The 26,375-nt window shown below is 42.4% G+C and overlaps 1 protein-coding gene across 1 annotated transcript in view; it reads right to left on the bottom strand.

Moving 5' to 3' along the window:
* The window catches only part of SYTL5 (synaptotagmin like 5), a 238,569-nt gene that overhangs the window by 63,015 nt on the left and 149,179 nt on the right, over window positions 1-26,375 (bottom strand). Inside the window, exons 4-7 of the mRNA XM_032620740.1 lie at window positions 17,995-18,110; window positions 16,458-16,566; window positions 13,056-13,190; window positions 466-607 (exon numbers count right to left, since the gene is read on the bottom strand). Coding sequence (XP_032476631.1) covers window positions 466-607; window positions 13,056-13,190; window positions 16,458-16,566; window positions 17,995-18,110 — 502 coding nt within the window. The remainder of the gene's footprint in view (window positions 1-465; window positions 608-13,055; window positions 13,191-16,457; window positions 16,567-17,994; window positions 18,111-26,375) is intronic.

Raw genomic sequence — 26,375 nt, 5'->3', positions numbered from 1 at the left:
CACACACACACATACACGCACACACACTATGCGATTTAAGTCTCCGTTATGTGTTTATTTTAATGGATGTATAGAAAAGAAAACGATAGAAATATTTCAAGAGTCTAGGTTTCCTAATTTTAATTGGTTTGGAAAATTGTTAGAACAGTCAAGATCTTGACAAGCAACGTGGAAGATCAAAATCAGAGACTGCTGAACATTGTTTATATTTTATCGAAACCACACAGCCGTCGATACCCCCACCAAACAAATTCCACCTTTGAACCTGCTCTTTCCCTTTCCTTCTCACTTGAGGCCTCCTGCCAGGAGCTAAGGATGCAGGAGGTTCAGTCCTGATAAAGAAGCATCTATGTTAAACAAGATAAACAACACGGTCTCAGGTACAGAGAGCTGAAGCCCAGCCATGCCATGGTGGTGAGGCTCAGTCCCAGAAGCGGGAGTGTTCCTTCACATCCGTGTACTTACTCGACTGCTGACTGAGGTCACGCTGCGTGTGCTTGGCGCCGGGGACCTCTGAGTGACTGGGGTCACACCACTGCTCCGGATGCTCTTTGGAGTTCCAGGACCGGCTTCCTGCTCGTTGGAACCTGATGAACCAGTGCTTCCCCTAAGTGTGAAAGAATATTCTGACTTTAAAATGGAAGCAGAGCAGCGACGAAAGACACAGTCAGGGAAAAGCTTCCAAGAAAACAATGGCAACACGCGAACACCTCCAGGGGCTCATGTGGTTCAACGTCATTTGTCTGACTCCAGGGTCTTCGTAATTGAACTTACCTCTCCACCCTTTTTTCTTCCCACTGCTCACCAGCACACTCCCAGCCAGCCCAGGTTCCCTACAATTTTTTCAGCTTACCACGCTCGCGCTCATGCTTCCACTTCTAAGGCTTTTGCTCACGTTCTCCCCACCTGATACGCCCTATTTGCCATTCTCTGTTTATCCAAATCTTCCCCATCCTTCAAGGGCCAAATGAAGTCCAGCCTCCCCAGTCATGCCTTCCCTGTCTATCACAGGCCTTGTCAACCTCTGCTCTACTCAATTTCTGGTAATTTACAGTCTTTGCCAAACTATGTAGAAGATGCCTACACAATGTCTTGTTTGGTCTTTAACAGATACGTGGGCGTTGGCACCTCTTTCAACTGGGACCTCCTTGGGGACAGAGTTGATGACATATTTACCATGATATCTCCAGCAGTCTCACAATATCTTGGTGCAAAGGAAGCACTCGGTACCTATGTAATCAAAGATTGGCGATTATATTTTCTCAGTGTTGTTTTCAGTGACTGACTCATGGCACACATTTAATGAATGTAGGATAAAAATAATGACATTTTGTAAATGGGTTTGATTCACTTTCATGTTTGCTAAATCTGATTCGATGCCATTCAATAATGATTAATGAAAAAACAGTTCCTGCCTGGAGGTGATCACAATTTTCTTATTAAATGGAGCTTCGTAAGTAAGTAAGTTTTGACAAATTAGTTTAAGAGAAGTGTTTGTTCTTCTTTTATTCTCTGTTCTCAGTGAGTACAAAATATGCTAAATGGGAAAATATAAGCCCTTATGAATTTCACTCTTTCAGTTACTAGTTTAATAAGTTATAAGTGCACCTATAATAATAAACATCTTCTTGTTAAAGCACAATAGTGATTAGAGCTCACAGTTGAGCCAATAAGAGGAGAGACTTATAAGAATAAAGGAAGGGGACTTTTTAAAAAGAATGATGGCGCACGGGTCATTACTAGAAGATAAATCTGGCAGAAGAAAGAATCAGCAATGACCAGTGGAGCTGTCAACCACAGCTTGTAAGTTTTTTCAAGGCTCTGCACCAGAGAAGCTACCAAAACCAAAAATGACCTAATTGATACGAGCAGCCACCAACACTCTCGATAATTATGCAAATAGCGGCTGCATTTACTGAGTATTTTCTAGGTGGTTGACACTCCCCATTCCGCAACATCCATGTTAAAAAAAAAAAAAAAGGTATTAACATCCCTATTTTGAAGATAAAGAAACTGAGTCTTGGAGAGGTTAAGCAATTACTCCACACATGCATGCGTGTGTGTGTGCATACACGACAGAGTTAGTACATGACAAAGTCAGGATAAAAACAGAATTGTCTGCTTATCCAAAGCCTACACTCATGCTAGTTTCTCACATTGCTTATTCATCATTTCACCAAGATCAAATTGTCACAACCAGGCAGGTTCTACATGGAGAGAATGTAGAAGAAGGATGCTATCAAGAAGACGATAACGAAAGGATCAGAGACCTGAGAGTTCGTTTCTTACAATTCGATTAAGAGAGCTGGAAAATTTTCTGGGTAGGAGTCCTTCGATACTACACAGAAACAGAGCCTGCTGCTTCTTTCTAGAAGCAGTACTTTGAATAAATTATAGTACTATGGACGCTGCTCAGGAGGGGTCTATGACTGTGCCTTTTGAGTCTAACAACAAGAAAATAAAATTTTGTGATTAAGTACATTGATACAATTTGAAATTCTCAGTTCCTTGGTGATTTACCTGAGTCCTCCTATCTCGGGTGCTACAGTTCTACATTTGACAACAGTTAAATATATTCATACCTTTCCCAAGTGATGCTACTTATTCTCAGAAGTCCAACTTAGAAGGGTCTTAGAGACCTACGCAGTGATCCTGCCCTGTGTTCATAGGTTCTCTACTCTTACAACAATACAACCACAAAAATCTCTCTCCCTCCTGTTTTAGGTAAAATCTCCTTAAAAAATAAAGGCTAGGACTGAATCTTGCAGAAAGGAGCCCAGACGTTATGATCCAAGGGGATTTATGTGCGTATTTCTGCTTGTGTCTGTGCTGAAGGTCCTCTCAGACCCAGGTAGTTTTGGAGAAGTCCCCATCGTGGATTAGCCTTGCTAGGACCCATTGGGTGCCAACTGTTTTAGACATTATGTAAAATCTGACATAAAATACATGAATCTTCACCTCTTAAATAGAAAGAGGATAAAAGCTTCCTCAAGCCTAAATTAGAGAAATTTAAAGTTCAATTAAGAAAGAGCTATTTCTGATCCCGATATCTTGTTACTGATATTTAAATTAGAAGTATTAGAAATCAGTGCTACCAAACCTTGAAGCTGAACTCGGCTTAGGGGGAAACCGACAAGAAAAAGATACGTCTATCTTGTTCTAATAGGGCCCGAAGTATGGGGAATATGACACTGTCTGGGGAGCTTGAAAATTCTGAGTTACTTGAAAGACACATTCCCTAGGGTAAAAAAAGAGTGTCATTTACTTTAGCTTATGAGATGCTTTTTAAAAGCCTTCTGTTTTGTTATCTCTAATTTCATGCTGGCCCAAAACCCTGAAAATGGCTTCCTAGATATATCCATTTCTAGATAAAGAATCCAAGGATAGGGGACAGAGACTCTAATTTAACGAGTCGCCTTTCTGGTTTACAGAGAAGTCTCCCAGGAGTTGGAGCCCGGAAAGAATTTCCCAGGATTCAACCTTCCCAGAGCAGGCTGACAAGGTTGAGCCTGTGCCTCCCTGGGTAAATGAATGCTCCCCTAAAGACCAGCCGAAGGCAGCATTAACCTGAGAGTTTCGACACTCGCTGGGACAACGAGGCTAGGGCGTAACATGACACAGAGGTGGCATGACATTCGTTCTGCGGTTTACGCGCTGTCCTAACTTCTTTCGGTTATTTCAGATCTGAAATAAGTATGGAAGGGACAGGCAAGGGAGGTTGTACTTAGAAAGTGACGCGCGCCTGTTAAATGGGAAAGAGGCGTTAAAAAGGAGAAACAAAAGGGAAAAAAGCTGTACGTGGCTCAACCTTCCAGTTTTGGGTGATCCCCAAATGCAATGCCTTTGTCAACACCGTCTTATGTGAGCTGGGTGGCCCTCACCCTTGGTTGCACATCAGAAACACCCGGGGAGGTTTTAAACATCCCCATGCCCAGGCCACACCCAAGACTAACCACATCAGAGCCTCCGGGCACGGGATCTAGGCATCCATGTGTTTTACCACGGCTCCCGCATCCCCTACCACCAGCCAAAGCTGACAAACACTGGCCTAAACTGTGAGGAATGGAAGGACGCTTTCTGTGTCGGTGAGTGAATGTATGGCTCCAGGGGTCAGCAAACTATGGCCCCTGTATCGAATTGGCCAACCACCTGTTCTTGTAGAGCCCACGAGCTAAGAGTGGTTTTACATTTTCAAGTGGTTGGAGAAAAAAAAAACCCCAAAACTCAAAAGAAGAATATTTTGTGATGTGAAAATTATGTGAAGCTCACGTTTCAGTGCCCATAGATAATTTTTTATTGTAGTGCAGGCATGCACATTCACTTTTTGGTTTGTGTTCAGCTGCTTTCATGCGCCTGCCAACTACAAATTGGCGCTTGCCATCTGCCTCTACAAGGATGACGTCACTGACCACTGCAGCCGCTGATCTCCAACACCCCCTGAAAGGAATTCAAGGTGGAGATCAGGAGTGAGGCCCTCTGTGCTCTGGGACAAACTGGCAGAACAGCTCTTCAGAGAGTTAGATATTCTCAGGAGAAGATTTGATGAGCCCAATTCTTGCATCTCTTTGTATCTAGGAAAGCACTAGAATCCTTCATGGTGACGTCTGCTCCTCGTGACTAGCAGCCAGCCTCTGCCAACATGTGTGCTTCGCTGCACGTCCCCCTTCCCTAAAGTCACATAGTACACTGACCTTCCGCCTGCCTCTCTGGAGCACTTCCTCAGAGCTCTCTGAAATGCCGTCTCCAAGACGACAGACCTCATTTTGCCCCCAGTAAAACTTAACTCACAACTCTCAGGTTGGGCACTTTTTTTCAGTCGACACTACAACAGCACAGTGAGTAGTTGAGACAGAGACCATCTGGCTCACAAAGCCAAAAATATTAACTATCTGTACCTTTACAGAAAAGTTTGTCGGCCCCTGTGTGTGTCTCCATTTAAAAACCAAACTCTTTCGAGAGGTCAACACACCCCAAAGGAATGAATTTCTAGTACTGTGTGTGTGTGTGTGTGTGTGTGTGTGTGTGTGTGTGTGTGTGTGTTATACTTAGGCACAAATGAACCATGCTAAGAGCTCTTGAACTCTGAATTAGAGAACCAGATAAAAATGGAAGAAGTGGAAATTCAATAAGCAGTTTCTCTGGCTGCAGTTTCCTCTGAAGCCACTAGCTTTCTGTGGCTGAATTACACATATTTTCCTTCCTTTTCCTTTTTGGAGAAAGGACAAATATAATACAATGTGGTAGGTGCTCAGTGAAATCTTGTTCGATGAATCTTAGTGTTAAGTGTATAAAGAGGCTTTATCATTTGATTTACTAAAACAAAAGCTGATTTGTTTGATGGTTTGTAAATGTTTACGGTTTCCAAAATGAATCTGTTTCCTTTAAAAAGACTCTCTAAAATGGAGCAGACAGTCATCATGAAGGAAGGACTCTGGGTATGAGGGAAAAGAAAATTAAGAACAGGTAGAACTCTCAGTCTGATAATATTTTGGTCGTTTACAATCACAACAAAATTCTGTTCCCATGTCTAGTTTCTAAAGAATGGCTGGGGCTTCCCTGGTGGCGCAGTGGTTGAGAGTCCTCCTGCCGATGCAGGGGACACGGGTTCGTGCCCCGCTCCGGGAAGATCCCACATGCCGCGGGGCAGCTGGGCCCGTGAGCCATGGCCGCTGAGCCTGCGCATCCGGAGCCTGTGCTCCGCAACGGGAGAGGCCACAACGGTGAGAGGCCCGCGTACCGCAAAAAAATAAAAACAAAACAAAAACAAAAAACAATAAAGAATGGCTGGAAGCCACTTGGATGAGAGGCCAGCAGCCATGCAAAACCCTGGGTGGACGATAAGTCAGAGCAAGAAAACCAAGTGCCCTCCCCCGCTAGACAGCAAGGAAAGCAAGTGTTTAGCTGAACTTAGCTTTCAGCAACTAAATGGAACAAGCACTTACTCTGTACTTAGTAGTTCGGATTTGCTAAACTCTTGTTCTACCTGTAATGCTACGTTGTTTATAAGAAAAAAGTTACCCAGGAATCCAAAGCCATCCATATCCTGGTCCAATGAAGCTCTCCATCTCATCTCTTATAAACCACATTTCAATTTTACACTCTAAAAATCCTGAACTGTTTGTTTTCTAGCACATGCAAAATTGCTTTATGCCTCTTTTCCTTTGCACTTTCTAGTTCCTCTATCTAGAATGTTCTTCTTACCTCTCTTCACCTGGCCAAGTCCTCCTCACGCCTTCAAACTGCTTAGGGACCATCTGCATGAAGCTTCCCTGAATCCTCTGGAAGGTTAAATGCCTATCTCTGGTTTTCCCATAGCACACAGCTATCTTTTTAGCATGACACCATACTGTCTTGAAGTTATTGGTTTAGTCATCCCAACCTTCCCTGCCAAATTGGACGTTCACGAACGGGTGGAAAAGTAGCATTAGCTAAGATCTTCCACATTTACCACTTGGCATATAGTACTAGGCTAATAATGTTGGCAGAGCTTTGTGTTGAATTCATTTGTATAAATAAAATGCATAGGCGGGAAACAAGTGGAGAAATGACAAGATAACAAGGAGGCGGCTTCCGGCTTACAATCATCTGGCCACAAGGATGAGCAAGTCAAAAACCCAGTTTAGTTCAACCTAAGTATAGTGTCAAGGGTCTGGCTGAACTCCCGATCTCCATACTGCCTCACATTATTGATGTTATAATAAGGAACGTCTCGGGCTTCCCTGGTGGCGCAGTGGTTGAGAGTCCACCTGCCAATGCAGGGGACACGGGTTCGTGTCCAGGTCCGGGAAGATCCCACATGCCGCGGAGCGGCTGGGCCCGTGAGCCACGGCCGCTGAGCCTGCGCGTCCGGAGCCTGTGCTCCGCAATGGGAGAGGCCGCGACAGTGAGAGGCCGGCGTACCGGAAAAAAAAAAAAATACACAGAACAAGATCATCATTAATAATTAGAAGTTTCCTATCAGTCCACTTTCTTCTTTAAATCATATTTCCAGTCCACTTCCCCAAAGAGTTGTATCCCAACGTAATACATATTTATGCTATAAAGTCTTTTATTAACCATTCTGTCATACTTCTATATGACAAATACACCCAGGTGGTTTTAAATTCAATTTTTAAAACAATTTTCTGTGACTATAAGGTTGTCAGTATTTTTTAAAATCCTTTAGATTGAGTTATAGCTACAATCACTAATAATAAAGATACCTAGTAACAACCAAATTGCCTAAATATATGAAACTTTTGGTAAATAATTATTAAACATACCCAGTAGATTTTTGGAAATGAATCTATGAATGAGATGGCTGAGTAAGTGTATGATGATACCTTGATTAAAGGAGGATTTCAGTCATTAAATATTTTGAATTCTGTTTCGATTTGGCATAAATGTGTCTTAGAGGAAAACAGAGGCAGAACACTCTATGACATAAATCACAGCAAGATCCTTTTTGACCCACCTCCTAGAGAAATGGAAATAAAAACAAAAATAAACAAATGGGACCTAATGAAACTTCAAAGCTTTTGCACAGCAAAGGAAACCATAAACAAGACCAAAAGACAACCCTCAGAATGGGAGCAAATATTTGCAAATGAAGAAACTGACAAAGGATTAATCTCCAAAATTTACATGGAGCTCATGCAGCTCAATAACAAAAAAACAACCCAATCCAAAAATGGGAAGAAGACCTAAATAGACATTTCTCCAAAGAAGATATACAGACTGCCAACAAACACACGAAAGAATACTCAACATCATTAATCATTAGAGAAATGCAAAACAGAATTACAATGAGATATCATCTCACACCAGTCAGAATGGCCATCATCAAAAAATCTAGAAACAATAAATGCTGGAGAGGGTGTGGAGATAAGGGAACACTCTTGCACTGCTGGTGGGAATGTGAGTTGGTACAGCCACTACGGAGAACAGTATGGAGGTTCCTTAAAAAACTACAAATAGAACTACCATATGACCCAGCAATCCCACTACTGGGCATATACCCTGAGAAAACCATAATTCAAAAAGAGTCATGTACCAAAATGCTCATTGCAGCTCTATTTACAATAGCACGGAGATGCAAACAACCTAAGTGTCCATCATCGGATGAATGGATAAAGAAGATGCGGCACATATATACAATGGAATATTACGCAGGCATAAAAAGAAACAAAATTGAGTTATCTGTAGTGAGGTGGATGGATCTAGAGTCTGTCATACAGAGTGAAATAAGTCAGAAAGAGAAATAAAAATACCGCATGCTAACACATATATGTGGAATCTAAGAAAAAAAAAATGTCATGAAGGACCTAGGGGTAAGACAGGAATAAAGACACAAACCTACTAGAGAGTGGACCTGAGGACACGGGGAGGGGGAAGGGTAAGCTGGGGCGAAGTGAGAGAGTGGCATGGACATATATACACTACCAAATGTAAAATAGCTAGCTAGTGGGAAGCAGCCGCATAGCACAGGGAGATCAGCTCGGTGCTTTGTGACCACCTGGAGGGGTGGGATAGGGAGGGTGGGAGGGAGGGAGACGCAAGAGGGAAGAGCTATGGGAACATATGTATATGTAAAACTGATTCACTTTGTTATAAAGCAGAAACTAACACCATTGTAAAGCAATTATACTCCAATGAAGATGTAAAAAAAAAAAAAAAGAACTGGAGAAAACTGGAATGTGCTTGGGCAGGGGATGCTGGGGGGTATATGAGAAATTGGTTGGTTATCAGAAGGTACAGGTTCCCATGGTTAAATGCTTGCCATATCCCCCAATGTCATGATAGAAATGCTGCTGAGAAGCACAGCAGCATCCTTTATCCATTTGTTACTTAACAGAATAAAATTTCACTTCCAAGTTCCCCTTTTCCTTTCTGTCTTTTAGGGGACACTACTGATGTCGCACCCAGATCCCCTCAGATCCATTGTACCAGGCTCCACACAGGCATCCCTAGCTTCTGGGTGCTTTTCTGCTAATGGCTTGCACCTATGACCTTCAGAGATTTGCCTTTAGCATTGGAGGCCAAGACATGCCTTAAGGTGTGCCTCGCCTGACCCTCAGTTAAATCTGAATTTCAGATAAACAATCAAGGAGTTTTTAGTATAAAAATATACTACTATTTACATAGTATATGAAAATAAGATTTCATGAAACATGCTTTTTAAAAAGTCCTGTATCTGGAACTAAAACTTACCTGGGCATCCTGTGTCATTATTTGCTAAATACGGAAACCCTGTCTAAGGGAACCGACAGACAATGACTGATTGGGACAGAAGTGCAATGGTTCAGCTGCTCAAAATGGAAAAACCTGGGGACACTTTCTGTTCCAGAATCCCTTGCAGGATCAGGCTGAGTTCTCAAACTCAGACCTCACCTGAGATAGCACATCGCTTATCTTCCTCCGTTGCTTTATTCTGTCTTTCTTATTCCCTTACTCGTTCCTCCTGGAATCATTTCAATTAACAAATTCCTCACTTAGGAATCCCTGCCTGAGGGTTCGTTTCTAGGAGAGTAAGATTTAAGATAGGTATCTCGCCAATCACACCGTATGGACAAGTCATTGAAGTGAAAGGAATTAGGAATCACTGCCCTGAAGAGCATTCTGTTTATTAATTATATTTCACATTTACATTCTTTTTAAAAAATCTCATCTGCCTCATGTGTCAAGCCCCTAGCAACCAGTGAAGAGCCATTTGCCATGTTCCTCTGAGAGACTGCTGAGGCTTGACTAAGCCATTCACATATTTCCCTGCTTTGAAACTACTGAGAAGAAATAAACTCTAACCAGGCATCTACTAAAACATCATTTCTACTCTGATATGTTATGAGTTTTAAAAAAGGATGCCCAAGCCCACTGCTTCAGGAAAAGAGCAACAAACTATGAAGAAACATGCACTGAGGAAGAGAAAGGGGAATTAATTGCTAAGCTAGGTCAGGTAATAGACCAAAGAGACCAGAATCTTGCATTTCTCTTTTGGGGAATGTGCTGTTCCATATTAAAAAGGATTTATAGGGAGGCTGCAATTCTGCTTGCAGAACCTAAGGAGAAAAGAGTCTGCCAGCTTTACCACTTGGCTTTGCAGAATTATTGCAGCTCCAAGCAAACAAAAAGAAGCTAACATCTTTACGTGATGGGACTGAAGAAAAGATGGGCCACCTCCTGCCCCAACTTTTCTAAGGAATAATTTGGGGATAAGGTAATTCATCTTGCTATGGCAGTCCATTAATGAGTCATCACTGTGATAAATACATGTTCTAGGAAAAGGACATGTTGTTCTACTGATCTCCCAAACATCCTCACTCTCTTCCTTCACGCGAAAACATTGTTCTTGGCATGCTTCAGCCAAAGCACCCTGACTGCTATATTCTATCTATAAACCATCTCGGGTATTTACAATTTAAAACATAAAATCTACTTAGGGATGACCTTCCAGTTTACAACAAGAAAACCCCTGGGTCAATACACCAGTCTTTGGTGAAACAAGTCCGTATGGCTTTATAGCTTTAACTGCATGGGTCCGTTTATACACGGACTTTTCTCCCACAGTAAATACTATAGCACTACACGATACACAGTCGGGTGAAGCCTTGGATACAGAGGAACCGTGGATAGAGAGGGCTGACTGTCAAGTTATACTCGGATTTTTGACTGGGCAGTGTGTGTGTTGGGGGGTGGTCGGCCCCCTAACCCCTGTGTTATTCCACAGTCAACTGTATTTATACCCAGCAGTAGTTAAGACTCAAGGAATAAACCTAGGCAGGTAGATTCTGAAAGAACGGCGTAAGCAATGTGATGCTGGAGAGCATGCCCCTTACTCTTGTTGAGTAACTATAAGACAAATTAATTTAAAATGCAATAATTTAATGTTTGTTGGGCCAGGAGACTTTAAGTGTTTTTAACGGGGGACTCCATCTTTCCTCGTTATGTATATATATTTTCCCTTTTAAATGCCAGCCTGAAATATGAACCAAGAGGGCTCCTCCACCGAGTCCCCACTAGGCTGAACAAAAATAGCAACACTGGGCTTCCCTGGTGGCACAGTGGTTGAGAGTCCGCCTGCCGATGCAGGGGACGCGGGTTCGTGCCCCGGTCCGGGAAGATCCCACGTGCCGCGGAGCGGCTGGGCCCGTGAGCCACGGCCGCTGAGCCTGTGCGTCTGGAGCCTGTGCTCCGCGGTGGGAGAGGCCACAGTAGTGAGAGGCCCGCGTACCGCAACAAACAAACAAAAAAATAGCAACACTAAGCGAGATGCTTAGCATCTCTAAATAATCTTGATCACTGACTGAGAGTCAGGAATTCAGCAATCAAAACCCAAAATGAGCTTTTTTCTTTATATAAAGTTTTCGTGGGACACGACAGGGGGCTACCCCAAGGGAAGTCAAAGGAAATGACTTCAAGGACAAACGCAACCAGGGTTTAAAGTATTTTTTTTATCATAAAGGAAATAAATCTACATTCTTAAAAATTTGGAAAAGAGTGAATACAGTGATAATCTTTTTTTTTTTTTTTTTTTTTTTTTTGCGGTTCGCGGGCCTCTCACTGCTGTGGCCTCTCCCCCTGCGGAGCACAGGCTCCAGACGTGCAGGCTCAGCGGCCATGGCCCAATGGCCCAGCCGCTCCGCGGCACGTGGGCTCCTCCCAGACCGGGGCACGAACCCGCGTCCTCCGCATCGGCAGGCGGACTCGCAAACACTGCGCCACCAGGGAAGCCCCAGTGATAATCTTTTGATAGTGGATGAGAAGTGATTTATTTTATGCTTATTTTTTTCTGTGCAGTTTTACATAAAGTGACACTGGTTTAGAGGAATGCTACGGGGCAGGGGTCCGGTAGCGGTCCGCAGCCTGTTAGGAACCAGGCCACACAGCAGGGGGTGAGCAGCCAGCAAGCGATTGAAGCTTCATCTGCCGTTCCCCATCGCTTGAGTTACTGTCGGAACCCCCGGGGAAAAACTGTCTTCCACAAAACAGGCGCCTGGTGCCAAAAAGGCTGGGGACCGCTGCTGTAGGGAAAAAGGTATCAGTATGAGAGTACCTGTGCTCTTAATGAAACACGAGGGTAGATCTTTTTTCTCATCGTTGCCTTTGATAATACACCGGTCGTGAAAATAAGCCTTGACTTATGCCCCAACAGGATAAAGAACATCAAGCCTGATATGAAATGACTACGCTCTTAGCTATCCTTTCTCTCTTTACTTTTCTTGACAAGGTGATAGCTCTATGCACAGGAGGTTTGAGGAGCTGGCCCCCTGACAACCAGTTAGAGGTGGTGGAACTAGAAAGAAGTGGAATTTATGGAAATTCTCTGAGGCAATTCAAATGAAATTATTTTTAATTTTTTGAAAGCTGCAGGGGACTTCCCTGGTGGCACAGTGGTTAAGAATCCACCTGCCAATGCGGAGGACAGGGGTTCGAGCCGTGGTCTGGGAAGATCCCACATGCTGCAGAGCAACTAAGCCCGTGTGCCACAACTAACGAGCCTCCGCTCTACAGCCCGCGAGCCACAGCTACTGAGCCCGCGAGCCACAACTACTGAAGCCCGCGTGCCTAGAGCCTGTGGTCCGTAACAAGAGAAGCCACTGCAATGAGAAGCCCGCACACCGCAACGAAGAATAGCCCCTGCTCGCCACAACTAGAGAAAGCCCGCGCGCAGCATCAAAGACCCAACACAGCCATAAATAAATAAATAAATTTATATTTTAAAAAAAGCTGCAAGGAATGTATGACACTTAGAGGTTTCTTCTTCAGAAGCTTTAAACAGAAAAATATCAAGAAATCAATGAAAATAATTTATTTTCCTGGATCTCTCCATCTGAACTGCAGCCCTGAGTCCCAAAACATCAAGTCTCAGCCATGCAGGTAACACAGATGATTTCAATAGCTATAATCCCAGAAGTGTAAGTGCTTTCCATTTCAACTAAAATGCATCCTCCTGGCTTTTCACATTATGCCTTAGATCTCCGAGAGGGAATACTTTACAGGTGTCCAGAAGCACTGTTTGGATGGAAATTCATCAACCTTATCCTCAGGCTATCCCATTGGCCAATCTGTATGTGTCTTACCTGTCTGAACCAGGGGCTGACTTTAAACTCCGAAAATTTTGGCTGTCTAAGTCCAAGCTGTAGCTCCGCCCACTTTCAGTTTTTGAAGTTACAATTTCTCCTCTGGTTGCTGACCTGAACTTGCTAAGAAGAAATCTGAAATTATACACACACACATATATATATATATATATATATATATATTTAAAAGCAAGACAAGAAAGCATTTAAACATATCATTTCAAAAATACCATTTCTTGGGCTTCCCTGGTGGCTCAGTGGTTGAGAGTCCGCCTGCCGATGCAGGGGACACGGGTTCGTGCCCCAGTCCGGGAAGATCCCACATGCCGCAGAGCGGCTGGGCCCGTGAGCCATGGCCGCTGAGCCTGCGCGTCCGGAGCCTGTGCTCCGCGACGGGAGAGGCCACAACAGTGAGAGGCCTGCGTACCGCAAAAAAAAAAAACCATTTCTTGTACTTTCAACAGTAAGTAATTCTTCTTTCAAGCAGACTTGGGGCTGAGAAATTCTGGACAGTCCCCAGGGCTTCTGCAGTAGAGTGTCAAAGGTTCTGGTAGGCTCCCAAGGCTGTACCAGTTGCTGGTAAGCCAGGCCTCTGTCCCTCCTAAGAAGAAGACCATTGACTTTGGGGACTCGCCACTGTCACCTGAGAATGGAGAAGCAACGCTTGGGCAGAGCCTGTTTATAGGATACTGAGAAAAGGGAGCTTGAACTCACCTTGCTCAGAGAGGAGAGCTAGGGTGATCCTCTGAGAGCAACTGAGGTAGCAACTTACTAGACTGCAGCTCCCTGAGAGCAGCAACTCTGTTCTTCTTGTTCCCTGCTAGGTCCCCTGAGTTTAGAGAGATGCCTGGCACGTACTAGAACCCAGACAATTCTTGTGGAATAAGTGACGGCACCCATGTCCCTGGGGTAATAAGTTTGAACAATGGAATGGCTCACACCAGATGAAATTTGATCGCATGCCCATTGCACTAAATTACCAGGAACTTAAAAAGAGCTTTTCAGAAACCAAGATTCAAGTCACAATCCAGGCTACCAAAGGCCTGAAACATGGATCTTTCCAAATGCACTTGGATTAAAAAACCAAAGCTATATTCTTTTTGTGATGGTATCTGGAGAGACTAGTTCATTTACTTTACAGGCTCCAGTTTTCTCAGGGGGAAAAAGTATTCCAGAGGTACTGGGACAATCTTAATAGAATCTGCCAAGTTGTTTCTGTTTCAAAGACCACTAGAACAATGTCTTGTCAAAGTCTCAGAAGCTTCAATCTAACTGGAAAATTACATTTTTGGTGAGAATAGCAGTTAATATAATGTCCATTTATGCTGCTCTGAGAACCACCTTGTGCATGTCCTTACCTCTGCAGGGCTGCTTATGGTGTCTCCTCCACCTGGAATCACTGTTCCTCCTCTTTTGTTATCCTGGCCCCATCCATCTTTCAAAGTCCTCATCAAGTCCCACTTAGAATTTCATGTCTTTCCCAATGGCCCCTGTGCCCTCCCGACATCAATGATCTAAGCCACTTATTTAATATTTAATTAATTATTGGGACTTCCCTGGTAGTCCAGTGGTTAAGAATCTGCCTTCCAATGCAGGGGACATGGGTTCGATCCCTGGTTAGGGAACTAAGATCCCACATGCTGTGGGGCAACTAAGCCAGCATGCTGCAACTACTGAACATGTGAGCCACAACTAGAGAGCTCGTGTGCCACAACTACAGAGCCCACGCACGCTGGAGCCCATATGCCACCACTAGAGAGACGCCCGGAAGAGCCCGCATGCCGCAACTAAGACCCAGACCCAATGCAGCCAAAAAATAAATAAATAAATTTAAAATTTAAATTATTTATTTCCATATTCTATCTCTTGTAGTTAACTCCTTGTCTTGTTGTTTTAGAAAGGCTTTCAGGCAGCTCATATTGTCATCTTATGTTTTTCTAAAATCCTTCTTTGTACAAATTAACTTTTCAGGTGTGGACCTTTGAACCTTTTCTTCCCGACTAGGTGTTATATTCCTTGAAGACAGAAGCATCAGATGCCAGTTTTGAGTTCTAGCAGGGCTCACTGTTGTCTCCTAGCTCCAAGCCCACCATTCTGTAACCCACACAGTGATGCCTGGCCTGGGGTCTGTGCACTACAGCTCCTAGAAGCACCTGTGGGCTCTGATTGTTCTCGATGGGCCAGGCACCATGCTGGATACTGTAGCACAAAAGCAAAAAAGACACTGGGCCAGCACTAAAGGAGCTTACAATTAAACGGGGGTGGTATTGAGCGAGACCAGTTCATTTACTTTACATTCTTGTGTAAGGAGGGGCTTTGTGTCAGAGCGCATCAAGTAACAAGTGACGCATGGGCACAAGGCACTGTGGGAGCCTCGAGGAGTGACAAATGGGTTTAACGTGGTAGGAAGACTCAACACATAGGATGTATGGTCCCTCTAGGCTATCTTTCCCGTTCACCTCTGCTAATTAACAAAGACATGGTTAGTCATGAGTCTTTGAGTCAAATGACATTTAGGTTTCATGTCTACTCACAGTTCCAGATTCTTTAAAAAACAAAACAAAACAGAACAAAATGGACTTTCTGTAGTGACAGATGAAGGCTCAGGCACTGGCAGCCCCTCACGTTGGCTTCTGCTGAGAACGAAGCCACACTACCCAGAAAGAACCATAAAGCCACTTGGTGTAGATTAGGATTCTCACTCCCTCGGCCACAAAACTGGCCACCAGTTGCCTGAGAAATGGAGACTGCAACAGGCAGGGCTGTAAGGCTACAGTTTGCTTTTTGGGTCCTTATGACCTGCATTTTGGGGGCCACTTGACTCTCCCTGATGGAACCTTCTCACTCCGAGTTTCCCAGCGCCTCCCTGAATCTTGCGTCCCTGTGTGCCTCCCATTCCTATTCCCAGCACTTGACACATATTTGCTTTCTGAATGAAGTCAGTGAGGTGGGCAAATGATTTCTTCCTTAAGGAGGCCCGCATTTCAAAGAGGGGAGACAATGTTTTAAGCCCTCTTAATACATCTCTGATTTGGAGGTTTCAGTTTGCGTCAGCACTCAGGTTGGGTGCGGGGCGGGTATGTTGACCCTACAACAAAGGCAGTTGTCACCTCCTTACAGACAAGACTGGCCCTAGCATGAAACCTTCTACCCAGAAGTAAAGGACCAGATATGTCAAGTGAAAGAAAAACTCTTACAGGTTCAGGTCAGAAGGGACCTTTATCTAAAGCTGAAAGTAATTAAAACTGCATTTCCTGAGAATGATAGGAGAAGGTTACCTCGGATGAGTCTCTGACCTTCTCTGGGTCACTTAGGTGACGTTAGACTTGAGAAACTAAGGCATCTATTTCACAGGTGACTGGAACAAAGATCAAAGATTCCCTTGAAGAGGCTGGGTCTTACCCCTTTTTCCTGGGCGCATCGTGGCTGGCCTTCCACCCAGCAGAAAGCGAAGCGTCAGACTTTTCTGCATTCTGGTGGGTTTGTTCTTGGCTTTGTATTTCTTCAGCTCCTCATGAAAGACAACCAGAAGACAAACTTACATATGAAGTGGCCAGAAATGAGAGCAATTTTCTATTCTTCATTCACTTTCCTACATTAGCAGAGGACACAGAAGTCTAAAAAATTGGCAGTGATGTGCCCATCCATGTTTCCCGGTCACGCACTTATTTCTAATCTGTTGAGTGTTCCACAGTTAAGTGAGGACTAAGATTGGGGCTCATCTGTGGGAGTTTTGCTGAGATAAGCTTTCTAGGGGTGACTGCAATGGAGCAACTATACATAATCCCTCTGCAAATATTTTTAGGGAAGGGGAGCCTGGTTCATGAGAACTCCAGATCCCTAGAGACTGAATTCTAGCATGGGATTCTAGAAACGATACCCTGATTTTTGAGCACATAAGCCAGACTTCCTGGGAGGGCCAACACCTGTGGACACACCTCGTGACTTGAGAGACAGTCTACACTTTGGAAGGTGCTGAGGTTTGAGCGGAGGAAGCAGCCAGAGCTAACTGCTTACTTCTAACTCCACTCTGTCCCACTGTGGCATCAGACCTGACGTTACCCACCTGGGAAAGCCCTTCCTTGCTACTGTGACACCCAGAAGTGGCACTGGAATCAGGTCCAAGCCTCCCAGCCCTACCCGCCAGACTTAAAAATCAGGGCATTTGTCTCCAGTGTCTGAAAGGGAAGATACCCCAGGAACAGACCAAAAGACACCTGCTCCACCTTTTACTACAGCATACCTGAGAAACATGATCCTAAACACAGGTTCACTCAATATTTAACCAATTAAATTGTAGTCTCAACGCACAGAGTAATGTTCTCAAGGTGGGGTGTTATTTGCGTTTGGTGACAGTATAATTCCTCATTGAGTGAAACCGTCTTGTGCAATTTCAGGCCATTTAGCATCTCTAAATGCCATTAGTTCCCCCATAGTCATTGAGACAACCAAAAATGCCCCCTTGCATATCTCAACACTCGCCTAGCTTGATGGAGGGGTGCACAGTACAAAATATCAGCCCCTGGTTGAGAATCACTGGATGAGAAAAAGCAGCATTTAAATGAAATCTGAAACACATCCTGTTGAAAAACCAAGGATTGCTTTCACAATGTGAATCATGTAATTCACCTGTTTTATGTTACATTCTTAAATGTTTAGTAAAATACTGGAAGTGCATTCAGGAAAAGACCCGTCTGTGATGAAGATAAATGCCTCCTCTGAAAATCTCAGTGTGTCACATATATGAAAAATCACTGTGGGTTTTATTTTCTACCGACTTCCTCTTCCCTTGTATGAACTGCAGATTTAGATTTCATGCCACTGAGTTTTGAAATGACCCAAGGGATTCAGGAAATTCAACTGTTCTCATTTGCTACATAATATAGGGAAGTTATTTAGCCTGCCAAAATGAAGGTTAAAACAGTTTTGCTTTAGTTACCTGGACTTCTTCTTAAGATGGACTGTCGGACAACATCAGTGCCCAGAACACTGACATGCTTGAAACGCTTTGCCTTTTCTTCAAAAAACCATTCACCAGTTACAATCCTTAGCTGCCTACTCAAAAGAAAAGAGGACAGCATTGAAATTCAATTCTTTAGCCAAATAAACTCTCAAAAATCCTTAATTAAGTAAAAAAATAGCCTATAGTTATTTATCGCCTATAGGCTAAAAAATAGCCTATAGTTATTTACAGAGTCCATCTCAATCTTTGGAGTATATTATGGTGATTATAGTGGCCACTATTAGTTGCATACGTACTATGTACCAGGTATCTGCTAATTGCTCTTCATACTCAGTATACTTTTATCCACATAACAACCCTCTGTAAACATTATTATCCCCATTTTATAGATGAGGAAACTGAGACTTAGAGCAACAAAATGATGTGTCTCACACGTAAAGCCAGGATCCCATCCCAAGCAGTCTGGCCTATAACTCAAGTTCTTTTTTTTTTTACATTTATTTTATCCAAGTATAGTTGATTTATAATGTTGTGTTAATTTCTGCTATACAGTAAAGTGATTCAGTTATACATATATACATACATTCTTTCTCATATTCTTTTCCACTGTGGCTTATCACAGGGTATTGAATATAGTTCCCTGTCCTACACAGTAGGACCTTGTTGTTTATCCATTCTATTTATAACAGTTTGCATCTGCTAATCCGAAACTCCCAACCCGTCCCTCCCCCCTCCCTTGGCAACCACAAGTCTGTTCTCTATGTCTGTGAGTCTGTTTCTGTCTTGCAAACAAGTTCATTTGCGTCATATTTTAGATTCCACATATAAGTGATATCATATGATATTTGTCTTTCTCTGTCTGGCTTCCTTCACTTAGTATGATAATCTCTAGATCCATCCATGTTGCTGCAAATGGCACTATTTCATTCTTTTTTATGCTATAGCTCAAATTCTTAACCACTGCATCAGTGGTTAAATAATCTTTAATGACAACAGTGGGCAACAAATAAAGGTTTTGAATTATAAAGGGGCCATGATCAGACTCTGTTTTCTTTCTTTCTTTCTTTTTCTTTTGGCCATGATGCACGGCATGCAGGATCTTAGTTCCCTGACCAGGGATAGAACCTGTGCCCCCCTCAGTGGAAGCACGGAGTCTTAACCACTGGACCACCAAGGGTGTCCCAATCAGACTCTGTTTTAGCACGATACCTTGATGTTATGTAATGACTGAGTTAGAGTAAAGAGAGAATGGGACAAAGAGACAGGTTGGCCATGGCAACAGTCCAGGAGAGAGATGGCAAAACCCGAGCTAGGGCAATGGCAAGACTAATAGAGAGGAGGAGACAAATTAAAAATGTAGGTGGTAGAAGGACCTGTCTGGGTTTCACAATCAATTGAACGTTGAATGTGGAAAAGAAGGACCTTTGAATAATCACACCCATCTGCAAGAGTTACACAAACCCTTTACCCCAGTTACACAGACCTGTTTACCATTCTCAGAACATGGCCCATGTTCACTTACTACTTGTCCCAACACCTCTATGGAGGACTGTAATGGAAAATGATGAGGTTGAAAGGTAGGATTGGGTCACATAATGGGAATCTCTGAATGTCAAGTGAAGGAGTTGGAATGCCATTTTGGAGGTGCTAGGGAACTCCGGCAGTTTTTCTAAATTTCAGGTTGAATCACAGCATCTCTGGAGCATTGTGAAGGGGAGAAATCAGAAGCAGGAAGGCCAATGAAGAAGTTATTGCAACAGATAGGATAGGAAATGATGAAGATGTGAATCAGGGTACCATGGGGGCAAGAAGTGAAAAGAAAGATAAAGATACTTGGGCCACTATGAAGCAGATAGGTTAGGGGGTCCCTGGAGAAAGGGAACCAGGAAAGGCTTTCTTGACGTAGAACCCATTTTGGCCTAAGCCATTTTGTGATCTGAACCTGGCTAAAATACTTGCCCTGGAACAGGTCTCAGTAATTAATGATCTTAAGGGAGGGAATGCAGAAACTAGGGAGGAACAGTCAAGAAACAAAAGTGCAGCCTTGGGGCAGGGTCCTGGTTCCTTAAGAGATAAACATAGTATCTTTGAGTTCTGCAGGAACTAAGGCCCCCACCCAGGTGGAGGATGGAAAGATAATGTCGCCCCTCCTGACTTCAGTCAACTGAAGCTTGGACTCCGTCAACTTGCCCCAATTCTATGCTGAAGCTCCCTCATGAATATGCATGTACTCTTAGCATAAAGCTTCCCCAGTTTTGCTGTTGGGGAGACACTCTTTTGAGAACGATCCCTGGTGTTCTCCTTACTTGCTTCAAGTAATAATAAATCCTTCCTTCTTCTCCCGATCTTTGGCTTGGCTGTGTCTACTGGCTCAACACCCACCAAGAGGCAAACCCAGTTTTCAGGTAACAACTGAGGATGAAAATCAGCAAGATCGGTGACAAGTCTGACATGGTGGCTGAAGCAAAGCCGCTAGGAGTCAAAGAGAGCTTTCTAGCCCTAGAGTATTATATCCATGAGATTCAGTACCTGGTTGGACTTAGAAATTAACAACTGGATCTTAAATATAAAAAAAAAAATCACTCCAGAAAAATATGTCAATTTGTTCTCCACAGCAATTATCCCGAAGTACTACTGAATGTAGGAAACAAAGGTAAGTTATCTATGAAACCCTGTTCTACTACTGGGAAAAAAGTGAAAATGTCATCCTTGGAGCAAATTATTCATTGAATGACCATAGCATGTACATCTCAAATTTCCTCCCAAGTGGCTAGATCATCTACTGAGAAGCAAGGATTATTGGATTAGCTCCAAAACTGTATAAAATACACCCAAACTGAATACTTGAATGGGTTAAATTATTTCTGGATACATCTTAAGTGATCTAGACTTATACATCAGTACTTATGTTGGAAATCTACGTGGTAATTGTTCAATTCTAAATTCTAAAGATGTTGCCTCTAGATTCCTGTCCCTTAATTATTCAATCAAATGCTAATCTAGGTACTGCTGTGACTGAACTTTGCAGAGGGAACTGAAGTTACCTATCAGCTGACCTTAAAATAGGGAGCTTGTCCTGGATTATCTAGGTGGGCCCACTGTAATCACTGAGCCCTTAAAAACAGAGGAAGAAGAGGAGGAAGTTGGATACTGAGATGCTGCCGAATGGGAAGTCAGACAGATTCCAAATGTGAGAAGAGGGCTCTGAGATGCAGAGGTCCATATGCAAGGATCAGAGAGACAGGCCTCTAGGAACAAAGGCTGGCTCTTAGCTAACAGCCAGTGGGGAAACAGAAGCCTCGTTCCTACAGCCACAAGGAATCAGAATCTGCCCACCAAAATGAGCTTGGAAGTGGAATCTTCCCAGAGCCTCCTGATAGGAGCTCAGCCAGCGGACACCTCAATTTCAGCCTAGTGAACCGAGAGTAGAGAAACAAGCCAAGCCAAACTAGACTCCTGAGCTACAGAACTCTGAGACTGAAACTGAGCAGGACCCTGTGGGGCTCCTGGGCACGGAAGCCTTTCTGTTGTTTCTTGTTTGTAGGGAACAGACTACAGCCTCTGTGACCTTCCCTGTGTTCCAAAGGGCAGATTCAAACAGTTGCTAATCAGAGGAGGGAGGAGATGCAGAGACAAGGGAGGAGCAGTCAAGAAACAACAGTGCAGCCTTGGGGCAGGGTCCTGGTGCCCCCTCAAGGGATACACATAACAGTATCTTTGAGCTCTTTACAGAACTAAAACCCCCAACAAATGGAAGATGTCAGCATTGTTCATTCCAGAGAAGACCACCTGAGGCCAGATTAACGGAGTGCAGGACCTGCACACACCCTAATCTTAACAGCAACCCCCTCCTTGAACCACTGCTATAAAACTCCTCACCAAATCCTCTCAGGTTGGGACAACAGTTCTTCAGGGGCATGAGCCCGCTGTGTCTCCCTTTTCCTGGTAAAGCAATAAAGCTATCCTTTTCTACTTCACCCAAAACTCTGTCTCCAAGATTCAATTCGGCACTGGTGCACAGAGGCCGAGTTTTCGGCATCAAGATCATATATTTACACTGTTCTAAGCTGCTAAATTGTGGCAATTTGTGATGGTGGCCACAGAAAACTAACAGAATCATTAAACATAAAAACCTATTTGTTTTAGTATTCAACTCAGGAAATGATTTGCATGGGTTCTAAGAAGATACCTATGAAAAATTCAGAGGAAGAATAGGGCAGAGGTAGGCAAACTATGGCTGTGGGCCAAATTCACTTCACTACCTGTTTTGTACAGTCTACGAGCTAGAGATGGTTTTTACAATTTAAATGGTTGGGGAAAAATCAAAAGCAGAAGATTTCATGACATGTGAAAATTAATATGAATTATACTCAAAAGGCAGTGTCTATTAATAAAGTTTTATTGGAACACAGCCATGCTCATTTGTTTATGTGTTGTCTCTGGCTGCTTTTCTGCTACAACTGCAAACTTGAGTAGTTACAGCAGAGACCACAGTGCCCACAAAGTCTAAAATACTTACTGTCTGGCATCTTATTTTTTAAAAAGTTTGCCAACCTCTGCAATAGGACAAAGAATTGACACAAAAAGAAACAAGAGCAAGGGGAATAATACAGATCAGCGATAGAGAACCACCTAAGAGAGGCATGCCGAAGTCTCAGCTCGTATTTTTTGTTTGTTTGAGTTGGTTTTTTTGTCTTTGTTTTTTGGTATGTTCTTGAGATATAGGGTGAGGAGGATGGCACATCGATGGCCGTTTCATGTGTGACAGGGGAAAGAGGGCCACACCAGGTCTACATGCCCCAGGAAATGGGCCTCCATATCATCTTTACCATATATGCCTAGAGCTGCCAACACCTAACACAAATAGGATCTTCCCAGAATTGTTAGTCATTACTTCTTGCTATCCTTATAAGAACAATAACTATAATCCTTATATTTGCTTGACTCAGATATGGACTTGAGTCACTTGTCGTTTCAGAACTCTGCAACATCAGAACAATCTCTTGGGATTATGCCTTTGCCACCTTCTCAAGTCCTGGAGGTAGATGGAAGGCTTAGCTGAAGAACAGGGAGCTAATGCTGAGTCAGTGTGTACCACGCACCAAGTCATGCATTAGCCACTTTACACGTGACACCTAGAATCCTCACTATAACCCATAAAGTAGCTATGTTATTCTCAATTTGCAGATGAGGAAATCAAAGCTCACACAGGTTAAATAACGTGTCCAAAGTTATACAATATTATGACAAAAACAGGATTTATACCGAAAGCCCTTTATATTTGGCAAAATTGTCAGTAAAGAACTTGTAGCTGTCAGGTATGACAAGGCTTTGAGTAAGGGTGAAAACGTACAGAAGCCAAGGAATAACATGTAGCATTTCATATGATGGGCTATGATTGTGTGTGTGTGCATGTACACGTGCCTGCAAGTGTGTCTCTGTGTTGGGGGCAGAGTGACAGGAATAAAGGAGGGGTAAAAGAGGAAAGAAAATAAACATGACACCCACTATAAAAGTTATATTCTTCTCTGCCACATCCATCTAATATTTCAGAAATACAAGGCTCAGAGTAGACGCTGTGTTTCCTATAGGTCATACTCTAAAGAGTGAGTTTGACTGAAATTGAGTTACACTCATTATTTCTGATTAATGATTACTGAGTATTCAGAATTTGCTAGGCCCTAATTTTAACGTTAAACTCATGGGAGTTCAAACTTTCACTTGGAAGCTTATTTAAATGTAAAGTCAAGTTAAGTTGTCCTTAGATTTACAGGCGAAAAATAGGTAATCTTATCCTAAAAAAGAAGAACAGTGACCAAAAGATTCATTTTCTTCCTTTATCTTCTACTAGTGACCAGAGACATCTGAGATAAGACATGCTTATTAGATATGCTGAAATAAGATGAGTTTCTTTCTTACTATTCATAAGGAAACTAGAATTATTTATAAATTTATGCATTACACATCAAATATTTATTGCATTCCTACATGTGTTAAGCCCTGTGCTAAGGCTAAGAGTACAGATGTGAAAAAGACAAACAAGGACACTGGCCTTATGGAGATGATGGTATATATTTATTCCTTTCTTCCCTTCCAACAGGAAAAGTAAAAAGAAACCCCTAGGCATATTATGGTGAAACTGCAGAACACTACAGATAAAGAGAACATCTTAAACGTAGCTAGAGAGGGGGAAAAAACAGATTACATACAGAGGAATGAGGATCAGGATGACAGTTGACTTTCAGTAGAAATAATGAAATCCAGAAGCCAGTGAAATGATATCTACAAAGCTCTGAGAGAAAATAACTATCAATCTAGAACTGTATATCCAGAGAAAACACTGTTTATGAATAAGAGTAAAACAAAAAAATTTTCAGTAAAATAAAAAGTGAGATAATTTACCATCAATAGAGTTTCACTAAAGGAACTTCTAAAGACTTTACTTCAAGAAGAGTTAATTAAACTAGATCTGAGATATAAAAAGGGATGGTGAAAAGTGAAATTGGTAAAACACGTGGATAAATCTAAACAAATGTTGATGTAAAACAAAAATGATAATATCTAAATTGTTGAATTGAAAAATAAGGTATGTCTAAAACATAGGACAAAAAGTATATACAATCCAGGCTGATGATATTTGGAGTTTAAGAATACCAAGTTCCTTCTACTGATTAGAAGAAGGCTATAACTAATGATTCATAAAATTAAATATGAATGTTGTGATTTCCAGGGTAACCACTAAAAATAAAAATTCATATAATATCTACACTAGTAGAGAGGATAAAATGGAATGAGAAAAATATAGTACTTCAATCTACAGATAATATAAATAAAAGCAAATATTACAGTAATTGCAATAGAAACAAATGCAAATATTGCAATTACAATGAATATAAGTAGACTAAACTCTATAGTTTAAGAAAAAATATTGTCAAATTAAACTTTAACAATTATATATTATATATGCATAGCATGTATATGTAGCACATTACACATACAGCATATATGTAGAGCAAATATTTAAATACATATAACATGTAATTTAAAATAGCAGCTACTCTATATGGAGTCTCATCTTAAGCATATGGACACAGGAAGGTTGAAAGGCAAATGGTAAAAAAATATATACCATGTGAATATTAACCAAAAGAAACTTGATATCGTTGTATGAGTAGCAGACAAAATAGACCTTAAGGCGAAAGCATTTCTAGAGATGAAGGGGGTGATAAAAAAACACCTTCAAATCAGTAAAGACTAACAGCCTAATAGAAAATTTGGCAACATATAAATAGTCATATCACAGAATAGAAACCCAAAACAGCCAATAAACCTATGAAAAGATGCTCAACCTCATTAGTAATCAGAAAAATTCAAATTAAAATCATAATAAGATATCCATTTATACCTACCAGTTGGACGACAATTAAAATTCATGATGCCAAGCGTTGGTAAGATTGTAAAGGAAACTTTTATACAATGTTCGTGGAGTTTAAATTGGTACAACGATTATAAAAAACAACTTATCATCTTATAAGGCTGAAAATGCTCATACCATTTGCCGTTCAGTTTCATTCCTAGGTGCACTCCCTACCGGAGTCTTCTCAAACATTTTTGGCAGAGGTCACAGTAAGAAACACAGCTGGCTGCCAGAGGGGAGGGGGGCGAGGGGATGAGTGAGTTAGGTGAGGGAGATTTAGAGGGTACAAACTTCCAACTACAAAATAAATGACTCAAGGGGATGAAATGTACAGCATGGGGAATATAGTCAATAATAATGTAATATCTTCATATGGTGACAGATGTAAACTAGACTTATGTTGTACACCAGGAACTAACATAGTGTTGGAGGTCAATTATGCACCAGGAACTAACATAGTGTTGGAGGTCAATTATACTTCAAAAAAAACCCCCAAACACACAGAAAAAGAGAACAGATTTATGGTTATCGGAGGCAGGGGATGGGGGAAAGGGGAATTGGAAAGAAAAAAGTATGTTTTATACCACAATCCAGAAAATAACTACACATACACACAAACACACACACAAACACACACACACGAATATATATATACTTACATACATATAATTTTATATATGATGACATTTTCTGTTTCCTTTTTTTCTTAAATGCTGGTCATGACCTGCCAATAGGTCATAACTCACAGTTTAAAAACCTTACCCGGGCTTCCCTGGTGGCGCAGTGGTTGGGAGTCCGCCTGCCGATGCAGGGGACACGGGTTCGTGCCCCGGTCCGGGAAGATCCCACGTGCCGCGGAGCGGCTGGGCCCGTGAGCCATGGCCGCTGAGCCTGCGCGTCCGGAGCCTGTGCTCCGCAACGGGAGAGGCCACAGCACTGA

The sequence above is a fragment of the Phocoena sinus genome, chromosome X (assembly GCF_008692025.1).
Source record: "Phocoena sinus isolate mPhoSin1 chromosome X, mPhoSin1.pri, whole genome shotgun sequence".
NCBI lineage: Eukaryota > Metazoa > Chordata > Mammalia > Artiodactyla > Phocoenidae > Phocoena > Phocoena sinus.
The sequence above is the reverse complement of the archived record's forward strand: the minus strand, read 5'-3'. Positions and strand labels throughout refer to the sequence as shown.